The 26,860-nt window shown below is 35.6% G+C and overlaps 4 protein-coding genes across 4 annotated transcripts; 1 reads left to right on the top strand and 3 right to left on the bottom strand.

The window, feature by feature from the left end:
* Positions 1 to 943: 943 nt before the first annotated feature.
* Positions 944 to 2,574, bottom strand: LOC110676854 (glutathione S-transferase 1-like). Its single transcript, XM_021846285.1, has 3 exons — positions 2,142 to 2,574; positions 1,880 to 2,080; positions 944 to 1,376 (listed from the first exon to the last, which is right to left on the bottom strand). Exons 1-3 carry the CDS (start codon positions 2,283 to 2,285, stop codon positions 1,053 to 1,055), a joined length of 669 nt encoding a protein of 222 aa, XP_021701977.1. The 5' UTR covers positions 2,286 to 2,574; the 3' UTR covers positions 944 to 1,052.
* Positions 2,575 to 9,925: 7,351 nt separating this feature from the next.
* LOC5569857 (glutathione S-transferase 1) lies at positions 9,926 to 10,736 on the top strand. Its single transcript, XM_001658703.3, has 2 exons — positions 9,926 to 10,137; positions 10,190 to 10,736. The coding sequence occupies exons 1-2, from the start codon at positions 9,991 to 9,993 to the stop codon at positions 10,712 to 10,714; spliced, it is 672 nt and encodes a 223-aa protein (XP_001658753.1). The 5' UTR covers positions 9,926 to 9,990; the 3' UTR covers positions 10,715 to 10,736.
* On the bottom strand, positions 10,712 to 11,691 carry LOC110676857 (glutathione S-transferase 1-like). The gene is made up of 3 exons (XM_021846288.1): positions 11,416 to 11,691; positions 11,156 to 11,356; positions 10,712 to 11,085 (listed from the first exon to the last, which is right to left on the bottom strand). The coding sequence occupies exons 1-3, from the start codon at positions 11,557 to 11,559 to the stop codon at positions 10,765 to 10,767; spliced, it is 666 nt and encodes a 221-aa protein (XP_021701980.1). The 5' UTR covers positions 11,560 to 11,691; the 3' UTR covers positions 10,712 to 10,764.
* Positions 11,692 to 16,969: 5,278 nt separating this feature from the next.
* LOC110676855 (glutathione S-transferase 1-like) lies at positions 16,970 to 18,560 on the bottom strand. The gene is made up of 3 exons (XM_021846286.1): positions 18,128 to 18,560; positions 17,866 to 18,066; positions 16,970 to 17,362 (listed from the first exon to the last, which is right to left on the bottom strand). The coding sequence occupies exons 1-3, from the start codon at positions 18,269 to 18,271 to the stop codon at positions 17,039 to 17,041; spliced, it is 669 nt and encodes a 222-aa protein (XP_021701978.1). The 5' UTR covers positions 18,272 to 18,560; the 3' UTR covers positions 16,970 to 17,038.
* Between the last annotated feature and the right edge of the window lie 8,300 nt (positions 18,561 to 26,860).

The following is a 26,860-nucleotide window of genomic DNA, read 5'->3' as shown; positions in this document are numbered from 1 at the left end:
TAATTGGATCGCTCGTTCTTTGAATGGTAAAGAGGATGAGCTGTTTAATTTTCTTACAGCTAGCAACGTGCATATAGCAGTTATTACTGAAACCTATTTAAAACCTGTATCTTAACTCAAAACTGGACAAACATTTGAAAAGGGCTCAAGAGGTCTTGAGCCTTTTTTCGGAAACGTTGCTGTTGAGCCCATTTTTGCCCGCCCACGCAAACGAACACCACTATCAAGAAGATTAGTGTTAGCTCTTCCTGATAGTGGTATTGGTGAGCGCGATCGAGTTGAATTGGGCTCAACAGCGTCTTGCAAAGCCATTGTTTACCAATGTCGATGTGCCCTTTTGAAATGTTTGTCCAGAAAAGACATCCTAACTTTTTTGTTTATCGTAACGATCGACTTGATGGGGCATGTGGGGGACTTGCAATCATCATTCATAGGCGTATAAAACAACATGTTTCGTCATTTGTAACTAATGTTTTTGAAGCTTTAGGTGTTTCTGTTGAAACACAGCATGGTAAATATACTTTCATAGCTGCCTATTTGCCTTTTCAATGCTCTGGACAGCAAGTAAATTTGCTCTAATCTGACTTGCAAAAATTGACTCGCTTAAGTCAAAATGTTTTGTCCTTGGTGACTTTAACGCCAAACATCGGTCATGGAATAATTCTCAAAGTAATTCCAACGGCAGAATTTTATTTGATGAGTGCTCTTCAGGGTATTTCTCAAAAAATAGCCTGATAGCCCTATGTGTTTTTCCTCTTCTAGAAACCCTTCTACGATTAATTTGGTCTTAACCGAAATTAGTAACCTTTGTAGCCAACTGATTACACACGAAGTTGATTCTGATCATGTCCCTGTTATATTTCAAATATCCCATGAAGCGATTCTCAATCCTATCAGCTTCAAATTCAATTATTTTCAAGCCGATTGGAATACATATGAAACATACATTGATAGTAAAATTTTATTTTATCAACAAATATTTTGTTTTTTTTTTTCTCGTATTTTAAATTGCAATAAAAGATATGAGTATGAGTTTCAAAGAATATAAAAAATTATGCCTTTTGAGCATTCTTCTCCTTCTGCGACAGGACAAACTGCGCCACCTGCTCGGCTCCACTTCCGTTGGCTGCCTCGTAGTAGGGCAGCGCCTTCAAGCGGTCCAGCCAGCCGTAGATCTTCGGGAACTTCTCCTTATCCATCGGAATTACTCCCATAATCGACGAAACGCTCGAAACGCAACTGAAATCCGCGATTGTCAGCGAATTTCCCACGATATAGTCATCCACCAGGGTATCCTCCAACAGTTGGTAAGCCTTTTGCACATATTCGGCACGATCCGCTGGAATCTCAGACCCTCCGGCGAAAAGGATTGGTTCCTATGAGGTGCGAAAAATTGACAGAGTAAGTTCAGAGTCCAAGATGTGTTTTAAGGTGTGGCTTATATTTCACAAGTTCTCAAAACCAAAAGTTCGCGTTATCTTCTGAACTAGAAAACAAACATAAGAAGAGAAACCTCAAATTTGGAGTAAAACATATTTAAATTATCAGCAATCTTTTTGCATGAAAATTCACGTTTTTAGGTGCTAAAAAACCTTCATTGAGTACTTTTGTAGTTCAAAGACAATCGAATCTTCTTCAAATGCAAAAAGCTTCACAAATGGTCAAGTATTCATGAAGTTATGATCAAACAAACTCAATTTATTAGTGAAATGATGGAAAATCAGAGCAACCTACGTTAAACTAGTACTAGTTGTAGTTTAAAACTATTTTATGTTCTATTTTATGTGATTTGAGTTGTTTAAGCTACTGTTTAAAAAAATAATACAAAAATAAGCCACACACTACTGCATAGGTATTTATCACGCTCGAGAATACTTACACACACAAACCGCAAACGAGCGAACAGGACACCGCTCTCGAAGTGAAGAGCAGCATTCAGTTTGGCTTGCTTAACCAGTTCTTTCGAGTAGAGACTGTCATCTTTGCCGTACTTTGACACCAGATAAATCATAATTGCATGACTTTCACAAACGATGGTACCGTTATCGTCTAGCACCGGCACGGTGTGTTGAGGGTTCATCTTTGAAAATAATACAGAAAATTACATTTAGCATCACCCGAAATTGCTTCGATCTACAAACCTTCATAAATTCCGGTGTAAGATGCTCTTTGGTCAACAAATTGACCGTTTTTTGTTCCAATTCAAGGCCCAGCGCTTTGGCACAGAGTTCCACTGCCCGACAGGGTGGGCTCACATGGAGCGTGTACAAAATGAGCTTCGTCATTGTGGAGCAGATAATTTGTTCTTGGAGAGCAGTAGTGAATTTGTGACCGGTTCGTTTGCCGGCCTAAGTGAAACTGATGATGATCGTCGATGAAATGGACCTGTTTTGATTTGATCTGTATTGGTGCCAAAGTGGATACCTACATAAAATGTATGTAATATTATGTTTACACGTAAAATCGTGAGTTTTCTTGATAACGTTATTATGGTCGATCATCACTGTATCTCTGCGATACTCTGAATACCCAAATCTCTCTTGTTTCTATGTATTTAGACATAACACAGTCACTAAGTACACCCATTAGATAAAGAGTTCGCTTGAGATAGACAGTACGAGCGGGGTGACGGTAGCACGAGTACTGAGGACTGAAGAGTTAGTGAGGTATCGAGATATAGATTATTTTTTTAACGATTCCATATTAAGAAAACCACTAATTGAACTTTAAAACATTACTTCACTATTGCAAAAGAAAATATAGAACACTAAAAATCGCTAGTAAGGGGAGCAAATACCTTTAAACTCTAAAATGTTTCATATGTTTACTGTCCACCAGATACCTACATTCGAAATAGTAAGTTTTAATTTAAACTATTCAACTATTTTTTACATATTTTTTTCAGAAATGTCGCGATCTTTGTGTTTCTTACAAATTTCATTAGGAAATGTAAATGTCGCATATTTTATTTGCAGTTTTATGATGTACTTTCCATGATCTTTATGCAATCTTTGAAGTACAGTAAAACGGAGTACCGTCAAACGGGGTGACTTGCAACACATTGTAATTTACAACCAAATTTCACTATAAAACACATGTATCAAAAGAAACTTTGTAGTGAATCGGTGGTACAATAAGTGTGAGTCACAATTAAAATAGTGGCCATTATTCAAACAGTTATTAGAAATATGTTCCCACATTAAAAGTTCAAGTAGGAATTTACACTTTTAGATGACATGTAGATCATGGTTTTGGCTGGTTGAAGTTGAACAGTGTTGCAAGTCACCCCGTTTGACGGTATCTTTGATAATGTGAGTAACTTTGATAGACCCAGAACATACAAAACTAAATAACATAATTTCTGTTAATCAGTTAAGCAAAACTAAAGCGAAAGCTAATAATTGGGTAAATGTCCCAATAGTTGAGGTACTAAGCACGATTCAACTTCATTTAGCCGCTGCAAATTCGAAAAGCACAGCGAATGTACATATTGTTGTTGTAAGGGAAGTAACATGCGTCCCCAATATGCGTCGTACTGAAGCGCTTCTTACGGAAAAGTTTCAGACAATTCGGCAGAGAAAAACCCCTCAATCCAAAGTGAATCATGAAAGTGCCCAAGTGGTTCTGCACCAAATTTCATCAATTTTGAAGCATTTTAAACGATGTTTTCAACTATTTCGAGTATCAACAAGCCAATACGTTGATTGGCAGTGTCGGTTCTATGACTAACTCAATGAAACTATGTCGTATAAATGTCACTACCGCAACTACAGGAACACCTACAACTAATGGATCCCTTACCCTATAATACATCAAATCAGAGCTATTTTCGTTGGAATCGAGAACATTTGAGGCTTTGTATTGTAATGTTAGAAGTTGACGCGATTTTAGCATTTCTAAAACTCCTCTCTTTGGGGACGGACCTGGTGTAGTGGTTAGAACACTCGCCTCTCACGCCGAGGACCTGGGATCGAATCCCATCCCCGACATAGTCACTTATGATGTAAAAAGTTATAAAGACGACTTCCTTCGGAAGGGAAGTAAAGCCGTTGGTCCCGAGATGAACTAGCCTAGGGCTAAAAATCTCGTTAATAAAGTCAAACCAACCAACATCCTCTCTTTGACAGAGTAGTGTTTGATCCTTCGACCTTGACGCTAGCCTTTGCGTGGGCGAGCGATGAACATTTGTTCGGCGAACAATGTGATTGTCGAATTATTTCGCGAATCCGGTTAGGCGTGTTGTTTTCATATTGTGTATGCAACGGATTTTATTAAACAATTGTTTTACTAAGTTATTGAACAAAAACTACCCAAAACCATGATTTTTTATGAAAAAAGGTAAAATTTTCTTTGAATTATTGGTTGTATTTGCCAGAAATTACAATTTTACTGTTTAACCAAATTTTATGAAGCAATGACAAATGCAAATATTTTTAAAAATTTCATTAATTTTTTTTTTTTAATTTATGAGAAATTGCTTCTAAGACCTTTCTGAAGATTCAACAAATAAGAATAACCAGTTTCAGCTTTACGTGTAACCGACAAATATTTGACAAATATTATATTTTACGTTGAATATTCATGTTTTTGGGCAGTTTTGGCCAAGTAAATAAGTCATATCAATTTGCTGTACCCACAATTTAAAACAAACTAAATTTGCTTCAAAAACATGTGAAAAGATTTAGAATTGGTTATGTTTTCCTGAAGTTATGGCCAAACAAAAATGTTTTTTTAGTAAAAAGAGGAAAAATTTGGAGAAAACTATTTTTAACTAAGGATAGTTTTGATTTTAGACAAATTTGAAATTCGGCAAACTGTTCGTAAATTTAATTTTGAACAGAATGATACTAAGAACTTCAAAACTGATTGGAAAATAACAAAGTTATGAAGACTTCACTGAAGGTCATATTTCATAACTTGAAAATTCACCTTCAAGTCGCTTGGCTTAAAATTCGAAGTTTACATTTTTATGTGATTTAAATTCAAAAAAGCACACGATTTTTTGGTTCTGAGACATTTGGAAAAATAAGCCACACCCTAATGCTCAGTGCACCGCTTCAAACCCAGAAAATAGCTAAGGGCGCCACAATCTTTAAAAGTTTGGAAAACTCTGGTCTAGTGTGGTGCTTCCTTCAAAGGACAAATCGTCCAGTGGAAGCATTGACGTGTCGGTGTCTTTTTAAATACTTTTTTTTCTTTCTATTTCAATCCTTTCTCTACTAATTAACAATTGTTATTTTTTCATGGTTGGATGTTATAATAATTGCAAACATTTCCTTTGCACAACTATAAGGCTCAGGATTGTTTATAACTTGATCCATATTTTCAGCCTAATGATTTAATCAAAGCTTTCAGCCTGTCATCCTTTGAGTCTTAAAAATGTTGGGTCTCAAAACATTGCGAACCTATATGCACTACCGGTCGAACAACCTTTTTAACTGCTTGGAATAACGACTTTATTAGTCTTTCGGCTTTTTAGGATATTGAATAATACAGAGATCAAAAGGCCCGTGTAAACCGAAAACTTCGATAGTGTATGAGTTCTTCCACATCTTTGCGTTTCAATGTCTGTTTTAAGGATCTTCAAATCTACGATCAGTTGTTAAAAAGTCATTTTCTAATATTTTTTTGTTTTTTATTTTGAAATTAATGGCATGCATCCATATTTGTCTCGATTTGGAAGGGTCGCAAAACGGAACCGGTTCAATTAATGGTTCCGGAGTTATTCCGGATTCCGTTGGTATTAACTTCCGAAATACGATTTTTTAAATCATTTCACTTTTTGACTGGTGCTTTTCGATATTTTTACTCATAAAACCACATAGAGTTAGGTATTTTTGACCTATATGGACACGAAACCCCGTTTACTTGTGCTAGATATGTTCCGAAAGCCCAGAGGGAGGTGATCATTCCCTCACTCTTCATGTTTTGTCAAATAATGAGTAGAAATGATCATAAGAAAGTTCTACGACCTTCTGGAAAGACCTAGTCCCACCGAAAGTCTTGACGAAAGTGGCCCATTCAATGATGCTGTATAAACCCTCCATGCGACATATGGGGATTTTTTTTATTTCCGTACGGGTTTGGGTCTATTTCATTATTCTGACATGTATACATGTACTTAAGTGTTGGTATTCGACCACAGTATATTCTAAAAACAGTGAAGGCTCTGTAGAACGGACACTACAGCCTTGAAGACATCTTTGCAAGAATCACTGTAAATATTTTCCTGGAGAAATCCTCAGAGGAGCCTCTGGAAGGATTTTTGGAATGATCCCAGGTAACAATGATAGCTGAATAACAGCTTTTTATAGCAAAAATGCTGTTTATACAGCCTCTTTTCAGCTGAATAAACTGTTATTCAGCTACCAATGTTACCTGAGATATCAGGAGAAATCGCATAAAGAATCTTTGGAGGAGTCCTTGTCAGAACCGCATTTATAGGCGAGGAGGCGAGGGGGCCATGGCCCCAAAAATCTGGACAGACATATTAGTGATTAAACTTTCAAGAATAATTAGAATCAATGCAATGATACATTCTTTAGGGAATCACAAAATATGATTGGAAAGATTCATTTTTTCATATATAGATCCGCAACAATGGGCGAAAATTATGAAAATTACCTGAACATAACGAGAAACAAGAAGATTAAGAAAGATTCAAAACCGATTTGAATAAACAAGTAGAGTACCATCATGATGCTTAAATTCCTAACGATTTTCTATCGTGACTTTTCCAACTGTAACAAATGCTTTCTCAATGAATTTTAAAACTAGGTTCGAATGCATTTTATATATTGCAGTATAGGGCCTATTCCATTGAATATTAAATTTGAAAATTACTCTATCGATCACACTGCAGGGCTGGTTGTGTTTAAATGCCTTGATCATAGGAACTTCTAGATTGATAAAGAGACCAAAGAAAGGCCAGATAGGAGTCAAAAAGAGGCCGAAACGAACCAAGCAGGAAGCAGAAAAACAAATCGTAACCTAATAGTAACCAGAAGATCAGAGTTTGATTCTGCATCATAGAATCAAGCCATACATTTCTCTTATTCTTGTAATGCCTCGTGGAATTACGAGAGTATTACGGTATATACTTTTGTTTTACAGTATTACTATTTGTTCACGATTTTCTCAAGAAATTTCGTGAGAATTTAGGTATTTTTCCAAAGAATCAGAGAATATTCCAAATATTTCTCCAGGAGTTCATAAAGTGATTATTTACCGTGGAATTCCTCCAAGAATTTTCGTAAGGAATTCTTTTTACAATTTTGTTATGGATATCTCAAGAATATAACCATGATTTTTCCAAGAACAACCATAAAAATTACCTAAGTGATTCCATCAGGAATTTCTCCAAACATTATTTTTGAAATTTTTTAAGGAAGTCCTTCAGGATTTTATCCGATGATTCATCCATCGATTTCCTTAGTATGCACTCTAATATTTATGTTTAGAACATCTTCAAAAAATCTTCTGTGAGATCTCCTAGAGTAACATATGGAGAATTCGACTCAAGAATGAATAGAAAAACAAATATCTGGTGGAACTCCTAGTATAGTCTTTGGGAAAAAATCGTGGTAATCCGTAAGGAATTTACTGTATTTATTGGAGTGCTCAAGGATTAAAAAAAATCTAGAGAAAAATCTCATTCTTTGAAAAATCACTGGAAGAATTGGTAAAGAAATCTCTATGAGAATTTCTAGAGAAATTTCTGTATGAATCCATGACAAATCACTAAAAAACTTGAGACGAAATCTCTAAAAAAAGACCTGCCAACAGTCCTACACCAATTACTTAAAAAAAACTGTTTAACAACTTCATGTTCAACATCTTGACTATTAAAACATGATGAGAATAAGCATAAATTGAATTTAGGTACCAATTGAATTAAACCAGTAAATATATAAAATCTACAAAGATTACACTGCCCATAAAAGCATAACTGTCCCATATGAAAAAAGTAGGCATTGATAAAATGGCACTCATAGGTTGAAGTTTGTCTTCTCATACAAATATTCATAATTTTCTAGTACATTTCTACATACCATATTCATTCAATATAACGGCACAGACAACTCATTTTGCTTCTATTTATTAGCGAAAAATATAAACTTGAACATAACTCACGTTTTACAGTTGTTATCTGGGTTGAATGTTCATATAGAGACTGTTATGCCTTTTTTCAATATGGCATTGCATCAACTTCAAATGTTTCTGTGTTTTCTAAAGAGATGAGCCAGACTCGGGCTGCAAATCTCTTAAATAAAGATATCTGTCTATCTATCTATCAAATGTTTCCACAACATTTTCAAATAAAGTGTGTTAATTTTTATATGCATGGTAAAATATACATTAAAACATGGATGTCGCGACGAAAAAAGGTGTTGGCTAGAAAATCAACATGCGACAGTTATGCTTTTATGGGCAGTACAATATTATAGAAAACACTAGTTACATTAATTTAAATTTAAAATTTGTTTAAGTTCATAAGAAATTTAAAACCCCCCGGGCCCTCAAATTTGTAAATCCTGCCCTGGTCCTTGAAATAATCTCTGGATTAATTCCTGGAAAAGTTTCCAGAGGAGTGCTTGGGTAATTTTCCTAAAAAATCCCAGAGAAAATTTTACTGGAAGAATCTACGGTGGAATCACTAGAGGCATTCCTGTGGACACTCCTGAATAGATATGTGAGCCGCAAGTGATTCCTCTCAATACAAAAGTTGTAAAAAAGTGTTGAAATAGATTTCTCATATTCTAATTAAGTTTCTTTACTCAGGCAGACTAGTTTGTGTCTTTTTGTTATCATCGCATGGTTAACTAATTTTTAGTTGATTTTTTATATATTAGACTTCTGTGCTATCATCATGTGAAATTGACTTCGCCAAGCTTTACTGCAATCGAGCCCAGATAGTGAATGGTTTGCAATTGGAATCCTTTAGCATTGTTATAATAGTATCTTATTCAATTATTAAAAAATATATCTTTGTATTTGCATCTAGAATTATTCATTACACTCATTAGTATATGACGTACTCAGTATTGTTGCCATAATGTATTTAAGCCCAGGAAATTTCACCAGGGATTCTTCTATGAGTTCCCCCGAACTTTCTCTAATAAACTCTATCCAAGGATTTCTCCGATATGCTTTTTATCGATTTCTTCAGTGGTTACATCATGAATTGCTTCAACAATATCTTGAGGAATGCCTCAGAGTGTCTTTTCAGGAATTCAAGCATTTTGAAGATTACACTGTAAATTCTTTATGGAATTATTCGTAGGGTTGCTTTTTCCAAGATTCATGCTTTTTTTGTTTATTCTTGATATTCCTACATGATTTCTTTCATTTTTTTTTTTTTTTGAAAACTTAACAACGATAAAATAGATATTTGTGGAAATTAAATAATTCAGAAAAAATCCCATGAGCTGTTTCCGTTCTTGAAAGAGAAAAACAAAATATTATTAACTACCTAATTGAGAAAAATGTCAAAAATATATGCAGTTCTAAGCGTCCTCAATTTCTATCTAGTGTGATGATGGAAGTAGCTTATCATTTTTAGGTGATATATTTAACAAATGTTTTCAGTTGTCAAGGTCTAATCAATTCCAAAACCAAATCAAATTCAAAAATCTTGTCTTCCTCTATCAGTTAACAATTAGCAGCTTTTGCAAGAGCCATGTTCAACAATTTGTTTGCCTATAAACAGTTCAAATTGGATTTATATACCAAAATCTTGAACAAAAAAATATTTAAAGGCTTGTAAAACCTTTTCAAATGTACTCAGTCCTCCTGATAACTTTCGTAAATGCAAAGCGCAGCTATGACAATATTTTAAAGTTCATGAAGCTGCCACAGTCTTATCTCGTCACTTTTCACAGTCATCGAGCTCAGCAGCAGTTATCTACATTTCGTTTTATTCCCATAACATTTTTGTCAGCACAACCATTCAGTTTACTGGTCGCAGTTGATAAGCGCACATCTCCAAACATGAGTTCCAAAATAGTGCTGCATACAACCCGTCGCACCCCCGGAGGACGAGCTGTTCAAATCTTGTCCCACATTTTGGGGCTGGATCTCGATCTCAAGTTTGTCGATCTGTCCAAAAAGGAACAGATGAGCGAGGAGTTTCTCAAGGTAGGTGGCAACTCAATTAGAGATGATCTTTCATAACTCTCGATCTTTTCAGTTAAACCCATTCCACACGATACCGACCATTGACGACGATGGTGTTCCGGTGTACGACAGCCATGCCATTCTCGTCTATCTGGTGTCCAAGTACGCCAAGGATCGGGATCTCTTTCCGGAGGATCCCGTCATCCAAGCTCGCATCAACGCTTGGTTCCACTTCGACTCCGGAGTTTTGTTTCCGAGACTGCGTGGTGCCGTTGAACCAGTGTTCTACTTTGGTCTGAAGAAGATTCCCCGGGATCGAATGGAAGCAATTGAGGCGGCTTACGATCTATTCGAAGGAGCGCTGAAGGGCGATTTCCTGGTAGGAGATTCGTTGACGCTGGCGGATATAAGCGTAACCACTTGTTTGGTGTCCTTGAATGGAGTTTGCCCTATGGAGGAGTCTAAATATCCGAAAAGCTGCGCTTTTCTTAAACGGATGGAACAGTCAATGCCGTGCTACAAGGAGTTCAACGCTGAAGTGTTGGAAGAGACCAAGGTATTTCTAAAGCAGAAACTGGATGAAAACAATAAGAAATAAAATCAACCACTGTGAATTACTAGCTTTTATTAGTTTGATTAGAGTTCAACTCAAGCCTTGCGAGCATTGGTCTCCATGAGGTTTTTCATAATAGCCGGTAACTCCACAGCCCCTTGGTCGTTCAATTCTTCGAAGTAGGGCAGTGCCTTCAAGCGGTTCAACCAAGCGTAGATCTTCGGATATTTGTCCCGGTCCATCGGAATTAATCCCATCGCGGTGGAGACAGTGGACCCGCAGCTAAGATCTGCGATAGTCAGAGAGTTTCCTGCGATGAAGTCATCGGTCAGGGCATCTTCCAGCAGTTGGTAAGCCGACTCCACGTAAGCAGCCTTTTCCGCCGGAATTTCACTTCCTCCCATCAGAATTTGTTCCTACAATGTTTAATAAAGTCAATTAACTATTTCGAACCTGTAAATTATCTGCCACACTATGAAGACTAACAGTAATGAACCGCAAACGAGCGAACAGGACTCCACAATCAAAGTATAAGGCAGCATTAACTTTCGCCTGTTCAGCCAAATCCTTCGGGTACAAACTATCGTCCTTCCCATACTTGGATACCAAATAGATCATGATGGCATGGCTATCACGAACAATTATCCCACCATCATCCAGCACCGGAATCGTATGTTGAGGATTCATCTGTTGAAAAGTAACGTTTAAGTCTCAATCTGTACCACCAATCTTCCAACAACCTGTACCTTGAGAAATTTCGGGTCCAAATGTTCCCTCTCTAGCAGATTCATAACTTTGCGTTCCAATTCGATTCCCAGCGCTACCGCACAGAGATCCACAGCTCGCGAAGGTGGACTTAAGTAGAGCGTGTATACAATTGGTTTGGTCATTGTCGTTTTATTTCCGAGTAAGTTAGATTCAACCAAATGGATAGGTAGGAGATAAGTATCCAATTAAATTGATTTGAATGCTTGAAGCTTCATTTATGTACGTTTGAGTCTGTTACTCATATTACCAGCTCAATTGGAACAAACGGAATAAAAAAAATTGGATGAGTAATCAAATACATAGTCAAACAATAAGAAATCGTTTGTAAATCATTCATGCCACATTTGTCATGAAAATCAAAGCGGAAATCGATTTACCCATTAGGCGACACACAAATCGTCTAATCACTTCTTTGATGTATATTCTATAACGCCTTTGATTGAATACGAATAAAAACCACATCACAAATGTTCAAGATCACAAATCTGGGGATCCAAATAATACCTTGTGCTAAAAAGTTTAAGTAATTGATCACCGCAAGTGAGTAGTCAATCGATAAAATTTTCAAATACATTGCCTGTTTGGTTTCTCAGATATGTGCTCACGAAAACACAAGGTGTGCGTTTATTCTATGTTCACCTTAATCACATTTGTGTTACCGGATCTGGTGTGAGTTGATTCAACAGTTAACGATTGTATTCATTACTTATTGCGATTGCAAGTTCAAAGAAGGTATTCCCGTGAAAAATTAATGGTTACCTTTTGTTAGCTGTTTGTCGATTTTTAATTCAGCTATCAACTTATATTCCGGTCGAAAAGTTTTCTTAAACAGTAATACTAACCAAATTTTTTTTTCTGGGAATTCTGTTAGAAATTCCTTCAGAGATGTTTAAGGTATTTTCCCTGGATTCATCAATGAATTTTCTTTATAACTTTATAAGCCATCCCACAAAATTTTTCAAGTATATTTTTTTTCGAGGGTTGCTCAAAAGTTTTTACAGAATTTTTGGATGTAGAAGAAATATCTCCGACTTTCTGAAATTCGTTCAGATATTCCTCGACAAATTCCTAAAGAGATATCAAGATTTTCTTCAAGAGTTTTCATAGACCACTTCCTTTTTCGCAAATCAAACAGTAACTTATTCAGATGAATTCTCTACATTATCCTCTGAATTCATACCGGAATCGCTCCAAAATTCATGCAGGAATGAACCTAACCCTATCATTCACATGAAACTGAAAACAAAAAAGTTAGACCAACTGATTTTTCGGGTCCACCCTAAGTTACAACTTTTAGAATCAATGTACTTAGCTTTTAAAGCAGTGAAGCAAATGAAGAGTTTGATTGAAAGTGTCTTCGACAAAGTTGTTCAAAATAAGACTTTCTAAAAGTTTGCAGAAGAGTGCAGCCACAAACTTTATCATGAGCATGAGCTTCAACATGGATGACCGCTTCGTAGCTGAGAGAGACTCGCGAAGAGGAAAAATATCAACGTCATATGCAGCCCAGATTCCACTGTCACGAAACGTCAAATGCAGCCAAACGCAATATTTTTTGCTGGGGTGTTCATGTGAAGGTTTGAACGGCTTGCGCATGATTGATATAAACACGGAGTGGAATAAGAAAACTCTCAGCAATCACAGAAAAAGAAGACCGACTTCGCGAGTCTCGTCTCAGCTTCGTAGTTGCACTCCGTGATTGACCAGAACAATCGAAGTGTACACAAATCGAGAGTTCAATGTTAAAAAATCAATAACGGTGCCGCTCATAGGTCCAGTTTTTCGAATAGCTGCCAAAAACCCAATTTCCAAACTTAGTTTTAAGTTGAAAAACAAAATTAAACATTCATCTACACTCTACAGTATCAGATAGTTGAGAAAACGTATGAGAATTTACAAGGAAACATATTGACTAACATTTTTGGACTCTAGTTAGCGGCACATGTTCAAAACCTAAATTTTTGCTTCAAAACTCGACTAAATAATTTTTACCAAAACTCGGTAAAATTTAGGTTTTAGCAGATTTTTTTTCTGATCGATAACTCTCTCTTATCTAGATTCAGTATAACCGAATGCAAATTTATTTTCAAGTGTCGGATACCTTATTAAATAAACGCTTATTATAGTAGGTACGTCAAATCTTTAAATAACAGCATCTTTATAGTATAAATTTCGCTCCCCACCACTCATTGCGTACATATTTTATACAAACATGCTTTTAAGACCAAGGAATCAATAAAAGAAGATCCATCTTGCCTAAGTTTGCCTAAACGTTAGTTTTATTTGAAAAAAAAAGTTGAGGGCATCAAAATGTATTAATAGCAACCATTTTGTTAGAATTGAAAAACCAAAAACAGTGACAATGTCCAAAATAGAACCTTCAACTCAAAATCATGTTTCAAAACACTATTTATGGCTAAAAATAGTAAATTATTTGGAATGAAGTATTTTTGCCATGATTTTTTTAGAACTGCACCACTATGCGCCGCTGCTGATCATCTGTCTTTACAACGATTGCACATTTGCTAGTGAAACTAACATAGCCTAAACAAACACACATTAAACAAATTACATCCAAAATTTCAATAGAAAACACCCGACAGGTTGAAAGCTGTAGCCATTTAAAAGTGGTGCAATTTGATTCCGTACACCCTTTACTATGGTGAGTCATCATGTGCTAACGGTGTTGGCGGTAATTTGTTTCAATAAAACAGCGCACCATGTCTCACTGCAAATCAAACTTTTTAGTTTCTGCAACTAAAATTCCTTGAACGTCTGATGTAAAGAAGAAGGGACATATGTTTTTTTAAATTTGGGAATCCTGATCGTGCCGAAATTACCACAAAACTCCCGAAAAGCTAAAAATAGTAATGAAAAATACAGCAAAAAGGGCTCATTTGCTATGATCAATGAAGGCAGCCACTTGATCAATGATGTTTTTTATGAAATAGTCCAAATAATTTGCAAAGGCTCAGATTAAACTCAGATTTTGACGTTGGATAACGTCTTTCGGCAACATATGGGGGGGGGGTACAATTCAGAAAAACGAAAAATTGAGCATGTAACGAAAAATGGTCAGGTTTTGACCGCTAATAACTCGGTCATTTATTGATAGATTTTCAATATTTATCCATGAATCGATTGGAAATTTATCTACGCGTCGATTCAAATAGAGGACACAAACTATTGCCCAGACAACCGGAAATCGCATGAAAGTTCACGTTACAACTCGTTTATTCATACTAATTACATCAAACCCGCAAAATACCGTGGATAAACTCGTCAGATTGATGAGCTTCCTCGCATAAAACACTTCTTTTATGAGTTCATTTGTACATTTTGTTTCGTCCCGTACACTCGTACAAAGTAAGTCGAATCAATCCGTAGCAGCTGTCAAATCAACATTTGTTATCATAAGTTAACGGGACTCTCTCAAAAATTCAACTGTTGCAAAGTAAATTTAAAATTCAGAAAGTAATGTCATGCTAAGGAAAAGATAAGACAAAATATAATCAGCTATTTGTCATATCTAAACTTAAGGTGTAACGGCTTGTCGTTTAGAAGGGTCGAACAAAAGGAAGGGTGAACCTCTGAATTCGCAACTTCCTTCCAAAAAAGTGGATTTCAAAACTGTCACTGAACGTGCAAAATTGGAGAAAACACGTTTCTCCGGAATGCGCGCTTTCTTCCAAAAATGCAATGGTAAATGTTGATAATTGTATCGAAATGAGCAATCAGTTCGATGCTTTAGATAAATTTTCCGAACATCAAATCGAAGCAGCCTCTAGCCCATGCTCATTGAATCAAGTGGGGGAACAAAGAGTACCACCAATCGTGGTCAGTTGTTCCGAATTTGGAGGATTCAGGCAGGAGATCTTGAATTCCATTAAGGATTTTTTTAAAGCTTTTGACGACAAAACTGAACGTTTGTTCCAGGTCGTCTTGAAAGTTCTCTCAAGTGGCTATAGCCTATAATAATAATATAACCTATAAGTCACCTGGAGATATCAAAAATGGAATAACTGATATACTTGAATTTTCCCCAGTCCAAGTAATCATTATGAAAAAGAGAACCCAATCTGGCTTCTGATTTTATTTTTCTAACTGAACAATTGAATCCAATGATTGTTGCAATGTTCAAAACCACCACTATGACTGAAGCAGTCTAAGTTGGTGTAAAATTTACTAATCAAATAGTTATTGGCTTACGTTTTTCTAATGGATCCAATAAATAATTATTTATTCTTCTTCTTGGCATTTACGTCCTCACTGGGACAGAGCCTGCTTCTCAGCGTAATGTACTTATGAGCAGTTCCACAGTTATTAACTGAGAGCTTTCTTTGCCAAAGTTGCCATTTTCGCATTCGTACATCGTGTGGCAGGTACTATGATACTCTATGCCCAGGGAAGTCAAGGAAATTTCCTTTACGAAAAGATCCTGGACCGACCCAGACACCTTCAGCATGGCTTTGCTTTGTAGCCGTGGACTCTAACCGCTCGGCTAAGGAAGGCCCCCTAATAATAATATTAATATATTTAATTTTTTTTTAATTGGATCGCTCGTTCTTTGAATGGTAAAGAGGATGAGCTGTTTAATTTTCTTACAGCTAGCAACGTGCATATAGCAGTTATTACTGAAACCTATTTAAAACCTGTATCTTAACTCAAAACTGGACAAACATTTGAAAAGGGCTCAAGAGGTCTTGAGCCTTTTTTCGGAAACGTTGCTGTTGAGCCCATTTTTGCCCGCCCACGCAAACGAACACCACTATCAAGAAGATTAGTGTTAGCTCTTCCTGATAGTGGTATTGGTGAGCGCGATCGAGTTGAATTGGGCTCAACAGCGTCTTGCAAAGCCATTGTTTACCAATGTCGATGTGCCCTTTTGAAATGTTTGTCCAGAAAAGACATCCTAACTTTTTTGTTTATCGTAACGATCGACTTGATGGGGCATGTGGGGGACTTGCAATCATCATTCATAGGCGTATAAAACAACATGTTTCGTCATTTGTAACTAATGTTTTTGAAGCTTTAGGTGTTTCTGTTGAAACACAGCATGGTAAATATACTTTCATAGCTGCCTATTTGCCTTTTCAATGCTCTGGACAGCAAGTAAATTTGCTCTAATCTGACTTGCAAAAATTGACTCGCTTAAGTCAAAATGTTTTGTCCTTGGTGACTTTAACGCCAAACATCGGTCATGGAATAATTCTCAAAGTAATTCCAACGGCAGAATTTTATTTGATGAGTGCTCTTCAGGGTATTTCTCAAAAAATAGCCTGATAGCCCTATGTGTTTTTCCTCTTCTAGAAACCCTTCTACGATTAATTTGGTCTTAACCGAAATTAGTAACCTTTGTAGCCAACTGATTACACACGAAGTTGATTCTGATCATGTCCCTGTTATATTTCAAATATCCCATGAAGCGATTCTCAATCCTATCAGCTTCAAATTCAATTATTTTCAAGCCGATTGGAATACATATGAAACATACATTGATAGTAAAATTTTATTTTATCAACAAATATTTTGTTTTTTTTTTTTCTCGTATTTTAAATTGCAATAAAAGATATGAGTATGAGTTTCAAAGAATATAAAAAATTATGCCTTTTGAGCATTCTTCTCCTTCTGCGACAGGACAAACTGCGCCACCTGCTCGGCTCCACTTCCGTTGGCTGCCTCGTAGTAGGGCAGCGCCTTCAAGCGGTCCAGCCAGCCGTAGATCTTCGGGAACTTCTCCTTATCCATCGGAATTACTCCCATAATCGACGAAACGCTCGAAACGCAACTGAAATCCGCGATTGTCAGCGAATTTCCCACGATATAGTCATCCACCAGGGTATCCTCCAACAGTTGGTAAGCCTTTTGCACATATTCGGCACGATCCGCTGGAATCTCAGACCCTCCGGCGAAAAGGATTGGTTCCTATGAGGTGCGAAAAATTGACAGAGTAAGTTCAGAGTCCAAGATGTGTTTTAAGGTGTGGCTTATATTTCACAAGTTCTCAAAACCAAAAGTTCGCGTTATCTTCTGAACTAGAAAACAAACATAAGAAGAGAAACCTCAAATTTGGAGTAAAACATATTTAAATTATCAGCAATCTTTTTGCATGAAAATTCACGTTTTTAGGTGCTAAAAAACCTTCATTGAGTACTTTTGTAGTTCAAAGACAATCGAATCTTCTTCAAATGCAAAAAGCTTCACAAATGGTCAAGTATTCATGAAGTTATGATCAAACAAACTCAATTTATTAGTGAAATGATGGAAAATCAGAGCAACCTACGTTAAACTAGTACTAGTTGTAGTTTAAAACTATTTTATGTTCTATTTTATGTGATTTGAGTTGTTTAAGCTACTGTTTAAAAAAATAATACAAAAATAAGCCACACACTACTGCATAGGTATTTATCACGCTCGAGAATACTTACACACACAAACCGCAAACGAGCGAACAGGACACCGCTCTCGAAGTGAAGAGCAGCATTCAGTTTGGCTTGCTTAACCAGTTCTTTCGAGTAGAGACTGTCATCTTTGCCGTACTTTGACACCAGATAAATCATAATTGCATGACTTTCACAAACGATGGTACCGTTATCGTCTAGCACCGGCACGGTGTGTTGAGGGTTCATCTTTGAAAATAATACAGAAAATTACATTTAGCATCACCCGAAATTGCTTCGATCTACAAACCTTCATAAATTCCGGTGTAAGATGCTCTTTGGTCAACAAATTGACCGTTTTTTGTTCCAATTCAAGGCCCAGCGCTTTGGCACAGAGTTCCACTGCCCGACAGGGTGGGCTCACATGGAGCGTGTACAAAATGAGCTTCGTCATTGTGGAGCAGATAATTTGTTCTTGGAGAGCAGTAGTGAATTTGTGACCGGTTCGTTTGCCGGCCTAAGTGAAACTGATGATGATCGTCGATGAAATGGACCTGTTTTGATTTGATCTGTATTGGTGCCAAAGTGGATACCTACATAAAATGTATGTAATATTATGTTTACACGTAAAATCGTGAGTTTTCTTGATAACGTTATTATGGTCGATCATCACTGTATCTCTGCGATACTCTGAATACCCAAATCTCTCTTGTTTCTATGTATTTAGACATAACACAGTCACTAAGTACACCCATTAGATAAAGAGTTCGCTTGAGATAGACAGTACGAGCGGGGTGACGGTAGCACGAGTACTGAGGACTGAAGAGTTAGTGAGGTATCGAGATATAGATTATTTTTTTAACGATTCCATATTAAGAAAACCACTAATTGAACTTTAAAACATTACTTCACTATTGCAAAAGAAAATATAGAACACTAAAAATCGCTAGTAAGGGGAGCAAATACCTTTAAACTCTAAAATGTTTCATATGTTTACTGTCCACCAGATACCTACATTCGAAATAGTAAGTTTTAATTTAAACTATTCAACTATTTTTTACATATTTTTTTCAGAAATGTCGCGATCTTTGTGTTTCTTACAAATTTCATTAGGAAATGTAAATGTCGCATATTTTATTTGCAGTTTTATGATGTACTTTCCATGATCTTTATGCAATCTTTGAAGTACAGTAAAACGGAGTACCGTCAAACGGGGTGACTTGCAACACATTGTAATTTACAACCAAATTTCACTATAAAACACATGTATCAAAAGAAACTTTGTAGTGAATCGGTGGTACAATAAGTGTGAGTCACAATTAAAATAGTGGCCATTATTCAAACAGTTATTAGAAATATGTTCCCACATTAAAAGTTCAAGTAGGAATTTACACTTTTAGATGACATGTAGATCATGGTTTTGGCTGGTTGAAGTTGAACAGTGTTGCAAGTCACCCCGTTTGACGGTATCTTTGATAATGTGAGTAACTTTGATAGACCCAGAACATACAAAACTAAATAACATAATTTCTGTTAATCAGTTAAGCAAAACTAAAGCGAAAGCTAATAATTGGGTAAATGTCCCAATAGTTGAGGTACTAAGCACGATTCAACTTCATTTAGCCGCTGCAAATTCGAAAAGCACAGCGAATGTACATATTGTTGTTGTAAGGGAAGTAACATGCGTCCCCAATATGCGTCGTACTGAAGCGCTTCTTACGGAAAAGTTTCAGACAATTCGGCAGAGAAAAACCCCTCAATCCAAAGTGAATCATGAAAGTGCCCAAGTGGTTCTGCACCAAATTTCATCAATTTTGAAGCATTTTAAACGATGTTTTCAACTATTTCGAGTATCAACAAGCCAATACGTTGATTGGCAGTGTCGGTTCTATGACTAACTCAATGAAACTATGTCGTATAAATGTCACTACCGCAACTACAGGAACACCTACAACTAATGGATCCCTTACCCTATAATACATCAAATCAGAGCTATTTTCGTTGGAATCGAGAACATTTGAGGCTTTGTATTGTAATGTTAGAAGTTGACGCGATTTTAGCATTTCTAAAACTCCTCTCTTTGGGGACGGACCTGGTGTAGTGGTTAGAACACTCGCCTCTCACGCCGAGGACCTGGGATCGAATCCCATCCCCGACATAGTCACTTATGATGTAAAAAGTTATAAAGACGACTTCCTTCGGAAGGGAAGTAAAGCCGTTGGTCCCGAGATGAACTAGCCTAGGGCTAAAAATCTCGTTAATAAAGTCAAACCAACCAACATCCTCTCTTTGACAGAGTAGTGTTTGATCCTTCGACCTTGACGCTAGCCTTTGCGTGGGCGAGCGATGAACATTTGTTCGGCGAACAATGTGATTGTCGAATTATTTCGCGAATCCGGTTAGGCGTGTTGTTTTCATATTGTGTATGCAACGGATTTTATTAAACAATTGTTTTACTAAGTTATTGAACAAAAACTACCCAAAACCATGATTTTTTATGAAAAAAGGTAAAATTTTCTTTGAATTATTGGTTGTATTTGCCAGAAATTACAATTTTACTGTTTAACCAAATTTTATGAAGCAATGACAAATGCAAATATTTTTAAAAATTTCATTAATTTTTTTTTTTTAATTTATGAGAAATTGCTTCTAAGACCTTTCTGAAGATTCAACAAATAAGAATAACCAGTTTCAGCTTTACGTGTAACCGACAAATATTTGACAAATATTATATTTTACGTTGAATATTCATGTTTTTGGGCAGTTTTGGCCAAGTAAATAAGTCATATCAATTTGCTGTACCCACAATTTAAAACAAACTAAATTTGCTTCAAAAACATGTGAAAAGATTTAGAATTGGTTATGTTTTCCTGAAGTTATGGCCAAACAAAAATGTTTTTTTAGTAAAAAGAGGAAAAATTTGGAGAAAACTATTTTTAACTAAGGATAGTTTTGATTTTAGACAAATTTGAAATTCGGCAAACTGTTCGTAAATTTAATTTTGAACAGAATGATACTAAGAACTTCAAAACTGATTGGAAAATAACAAAGTTATGAAGACTTCACTGAAGGTCATATTTCATAACTTGAAAATTCACCTTCAAGTCGCTTGGCTTAAAATTCGAAGTTTACATTTTTATGTGATTTAAATTCAAAAAAGCACACGATTTTTTGGTTCTGAGACATTTGGAAAAATAAGCCACACCCTAATGCTCAGTGCACCGCTTCAAACCCAGAAAATAGCTAAGGGCGCCACAATCTTTAAAAGTTTGGAAAACTCTGGTCTAGTGTGGTGCTTCCTTCAAAGGACAAATCGTCCAGTGGAAGCATTGACGTGTCGGTGTCTTTTTAAATACTTTTTTTTCTTTCTATTTCAATCCTTTCTCTACTAATTAACAATTGTTATTTTTTCATGGTTGGATGTTATAATAATTGCAAACATTTCCTTTGCACAACTATAAGGCTCAGGATTGTTTATAACTTGATCCATATTTTCAGCCTAATGATTTAATCAAAGCTTTCAGCCTGTCATCCTTTGAGTCTTAAAAATGTTGGGTCTCAAAACATTGCGAACCTATATGCACTACCGGTCGAACAACCTTTTTAACTGCTTGGAATAACGACTTTATTAGTCTTTCGGCTTTTTAGGATATTGAATAATACAGAGATCAAAAGGCCCGTGTAAACCGAAAACTTCGATAGTGTATGAGTTCTTCCACATCTTTGCGTTTCAATGTCTGTTTTAAGGATCTTCAAATCTACGATCAGTTGTTAAAAAGTCATTTTCTAATATTTTTTTGTTTTTTATTTTGAAATTAATGGCATGCATCCATATTTGTCTCGATTTGGAAGGGTCGCAAAACGGAACCGGTTCAATTAATGGTTCCGGAGTTATTCCGGATTCCGTTGGTATTAACTTCCGAAATACGATTTTTTAAATCATTTCACTTTTTGACTGGTGCTTTTCGATATTTTTACTCATAAAACCACATAGAGTTAGGTATTTTTGACCTATATGGACACGAAACCCCGTTTACTTGTGCTAGATATGTTCCGAAAGCCCAGAGGGAGGTGATCATTCCCTCACTCTTCATGTTTTGTCAAATAATGAGTAGAAATGATCATAAGAAAGTTCTACGACCTTCTGGAAAGACCTAGTCCCACCGAAAGTCTTGACGAAAGTGGCCCATTCAATGATGCTGTATAAACCCTCCATGCGACATATGGGGATTTTTTTTATTTCCGTACGGGTTTGGGCCGAAAGGTCTCAGATTTTCATGAAACTTTTTCCACAGGCAGGGCTCATCAATATATGAATAAAACAAAATTGAGAAAAATTCAGGGTCGCCTATTTTCCCGGAAAACTCAGTTGGAATTTTTTTGTTTTCCCCTGACACTACTTACTTTGAAAAATCATAACTCAAGAACGGAACAAAGTTTTTTATGAAAATGAAAGCAAATTTTCTCAGGATTAAAAAAAAATATTAACTGGAAAAAGTTTTCCAAAAAATTTTACACCGTTGAGAAAATTCGTAAAGAAAAGCCGGAAAAACTATGCTCCAACTCGTGGAAAATTTTCAAAAAAATATGTTTGAGAAGATAATGTTATAAGCTTTAACCCCTGAAATTTTTGAAATGTACTTTTTTTTTCGTTTTTGAGTTATGGCCAAATTAAATTATATATATCAAACTTCATGATTCATATTTATTGTGGAGATTCCAAATGAAATACATGAAGAAATTTGGGGAGAATGTAATGAGAGTGTAATCAATGGAAAAGAAATAACTTGTGAACGCGGTTAAAAGTATTTTTCGATGAGTGATTTGAAATAATCCTAAAGTAAACAATTAGGAAATCTCTGAAAAAATCAATGTTTATCGTAATGTCCATTTTCAAATACTGCAACGAACGAGTTTACCTTGGGGTTCCGGAGTAATTCCGGATTTCGTTGGGGCAAAACCTGGCAAAATAAGATTTTTTAAATAATTTCATTTTTTGACTGGTGCTTTTCGATATTTTTACACATAAAACACTATCAATATATACAACCATATATAAATAAGTGTTTTGACCTCTGCGGACACGGAAGATGATTCTATAGCTTAAAGCTATTCCTGGAAATGTAGGTACCCTAAACTATGTTTGACAAAATTCTTGGACAAAAACAAAAAAACAGAACAAAAAACATAAAGACAACATAACAAAAACAAATATTTATTGAATTCCTTAAAATTCCTTCAAAAAAAGTGGTCCCAGAAAAGAAAATCAATGTTCGAGATGTCAAGATGCTCAGTTATAGAACGAGATATGCTTATTTACATCATTTTTGCAGAACACATCAACATTATATAAAATCGTTTAGAGCATCGTTTCCCAAACTTGACTTTCGCGACCCCCCGACCTGTCAGCGTGCTGTGTTTTATTTTCTCGATTTCATGCGCTTTTTGAATAGCGCCCAAACCGTTGATTTTAGCGATATAGTTTGTTCGAAGAAGTTTCTTGGTGTATTAAAGCGCAACTTTTGACGAAAAAAGTTTTGTGATCAATCCACCTAGCAGTGAGATAGAAAAACTATTTTTTCAAAACATTTAGATAGACATATGGTGTCTTCGGCAAAGTTGTAGAATTGGCAATTTGAAACAACTTTGTCGAAGATACGATTTTTCTATCTCTTATACTTTTTGAGATATATGCCGTTGTATGTGAATGGCCCCTAAAAATCATATTTTTTATCATAACTTTTTTCCAAGATTTTTAACATTTTTTGAGTTTTCTACAAAGTTGTTTGTCATATAAAACCCGTGTTTTTGCTGAACATATCATCACCCTATCTTTTGAAATAACAAAGTTATTCATGAATTACTCTTTTTCCAAGGGGTAGTTTAGGCCTCTATAACTGGCTTCGGCGCAAAATGGCGCAGACAACTCTTACAAATCATGAAAGTACCATATCTTCCCTTTCGGCTGTTGATAGAAACTTTTGTCTATAAGCGTCTTTGCATGGGTTTTTACTATCAAACAAATATGCCTTATTAAAACGAATTCGACTGATAATTCTTTTTCCTTAAGAGATAGAGAGGTGCGATATTCAGCAAAAACACGCGTTTTAAGATATTTAACAACTTTGAAGAAGACATGAGACTAAAAAGAGTAATTCATGAATAACTTTGTTATTTCAAAAGATAGATTGATGATATGTTCGGCAAAAACACGGTTTTTTTTCAAGACAAACAACTTTGTAGAAAACTCAAAAAATGTTAAAAATCTTGGAAAAAAGTTATGATAAAAAATATTATTTTTAGGGGCCATTCACATACAACGGCATATATCTCAAAAAGTATAAGAGATAGAAAAATCGTATCTTCGACAAAGTTGTTTCAAATTGCCAATTCTACAACTTTGCCGAAGACACCATATGTCTATCTAAATGTTTTGAAAAAATAGTTTTTCTATCTCACTGCTAGGTGGATTGATCACAAAACTTTTTCGTCAAAAGTTGCGCTTTAATACACCAAGAAACTTCTCCGAACAAACTATATCGCTAAAATCAACGGTTTGGGCGCTATTCAAAAAGCGCATGAAATCGAGAAAATAAAACACAGTGCAGCTCCTCGCTTTGTGTGTACAACAGAAAGGTAGTTGAAAAATTCAATTTTCTTTTTCGAAAAACATGTTAAAACATATAAAAATAATTAATTTTTCTCGACTTCCCCAGGCATAGAGTATTTTCGTTCTTGCCATAAGATAAACGAATGCAAAAGGGTTCATTTGGCAAATAAAACTCTTAGTTAATAACTGTAGAAGCTGAAAAGAGTGCGCAAAGGCTGAAAAGAACTCATACATTTTTAAAAAGACAATCTTTCCGGGCATCTCAGTACACTGAAAGATTTTCCAATAAATCCATTGGTAGTAATGAACGAAGACTGGATGGATAACAGGATGAACTGTACCATATAACGTGTTTGAAACAAACCATGTATGGAAATCAGGGGGTCCGAATATCTCACCAGGATCGATAATTTTTTACACTGATGGCTCAAAAATGAATGAGAACACCGAGGCTGGGATTACAGACCCAGATATTGATATTTCAATACCAATGGGAAGATAGACCACTGTTTTCCTTGCAGAAATTTATGCCATTACAGAATGTGCATCTTTGTGTCTGAGAATGAAATACAGACATGCACGGATTTGCATATTTTCAGATAGCCAAGCAGCGCTGAAAGCTTTAAAATCATTCACAAGCATATCAAAACTGGTATGAGAATGCACTGTTAAAGCAATTGTCCGTTAAGAACCAGGTTAATTTATACTGGGTACCAGACCATTGTGGTATTGAAGTAGTGAAAAAGCGGATTTACTTGCAAGGAAAGGGTCAAGTGTCCAGTTCATAGGACCAGAAACCTTATACGGTGTATCCAAATGTTTAATATGAATGAAATTGAAACAATAGGAGGATCAAATGATACAGTCAAACTGAATTGCAACAGAAACCTTAAGGCAATCAAAACTGTTATTATAACTCCAAATAAAAACGTTACGGAAAAAACTTTTAGGTTTAAACAAAAAATCCTTAAGCATATTTATTGGGCTTCTCACAGGACATTGCCCGACAAGATATCATTTGAATAAAATCAATCGATGTCAAACTGCTGTCTGTAAGTTTTGCGACTGGGAAGTAGAGACCTCACAACATTTGCTCGGTGACTGTCCAGCGTTATATGTACTTAGTAAACAATATTTCAATAAAGACATTTTAAACTCTTTTGAAATTTGGTTAGAAAACATCAATATGGTTATCGCTTTCATTCTAAGAATCATACCGGATTGGAGTACTTCGCATCATCAGTCAACGGCATTTACCACAAACGGTAATTCGTCGTCCTGAAAGAATGCAAATTAAACAGGGGTATACCACAACACATCAAATTCATGGTCGCAGTGGTTCAAATCCCAACGAAAAATAATAACTGTGGAAAAGGTCATAAGAAATAGGCTTTGTCTGTCGTTTTGAAGAGATTCAAGCAAGAATTACTTGTAAAATCTATGGAAAGCAAACAAAAGAATACTTTAAAAAATGTGTATCAAAATTAATAATTTTGAAGAAATTCGATAAATTTAGAAACAGCTGTTGAAAGCTTTATGTTCGCGTTTAGGAACATTTCTGGCAAAATTCCGAAACAAAATTATAAGCAAATGAATTAAAAGACATTATCAACATTGTAAAACAGTTTCTGATAAAAGTTGAAATGCTTTGTAAAGTTACTGAATAGGCTGTTTTATTTAAAAATAACACTGTTTAAGGATTCTCATACCGGCAAAATGGTGCAACTCTTGATTCCTGGCTCTACTTTGGACACTCGCGTTTTGAATTTTGGATACAATCCAGCATATAAATTTCTTACAACAATATCAACAATAACAGAATAAACAAGAAAATATAAAAAAAAATTCGATCAAATATTTTATAGCTACAAATAATTTGCTATGGAAACATTGTTTTACTTGTTCACAAATCTTAAGAAATTTTTGGGAGCATCTCAAAACTATCGCAGTGCGCTGTCGCATACACATTTGTAATGGTCTCATTCACATTTTAGTTTTATCAAAACAATTGATCAAGGTCTAATTTTTACGAGTTTCATTTTATGATTTATCTATTTTATAACTTATAAGCTATTGAAAATATTCAGATAGTACATAAAATGTATCAATATGCAGCAACCATACAAAATAGATGCAAGATTACACAATAGTTTCTTACAAAATATATTTTTAGTTATTTTTCACGTACATTTACAGAACTACAAACTCTTACGCCATATTCAAACTGATGAGAATCAAAAAACATTTTACAAAAATCAAATTGTACTTTTTTCGATTTTGCAAAGCATTATCCGTTCGGTTGCGCTACTTTTCCCCGAATGTTGATTCCCCAAATTAAGTTGCCCCAAATACCAGTTCTCTTAGGGGGACGGACCTGGTGTAGTGGTTAGAACACACAAAACTATCATTTTTGTATGAGATGCATATTAAGAT

This window comes from Aedes aegypti, chromosome 2 (assembly GCF_002204515.2).
Source record: "Aedes aegypti strain LVP_AGWG chromosome 2, AaegL5.0 Primary Assembly, whole genome shotgun sequence".
Taxonomy (NCBI): domain Eukaryota; kingdom Metazoa; phylum Arthropoda; class Insecta; order Diptera; family Culicidae; genus Aedes; species Aedes aegypti.
The sequence above is the reverse complement of the archived record's forward strand: the minus strand, read 5'-3'. Positions and strand labels throughout refer to the sequence as shown.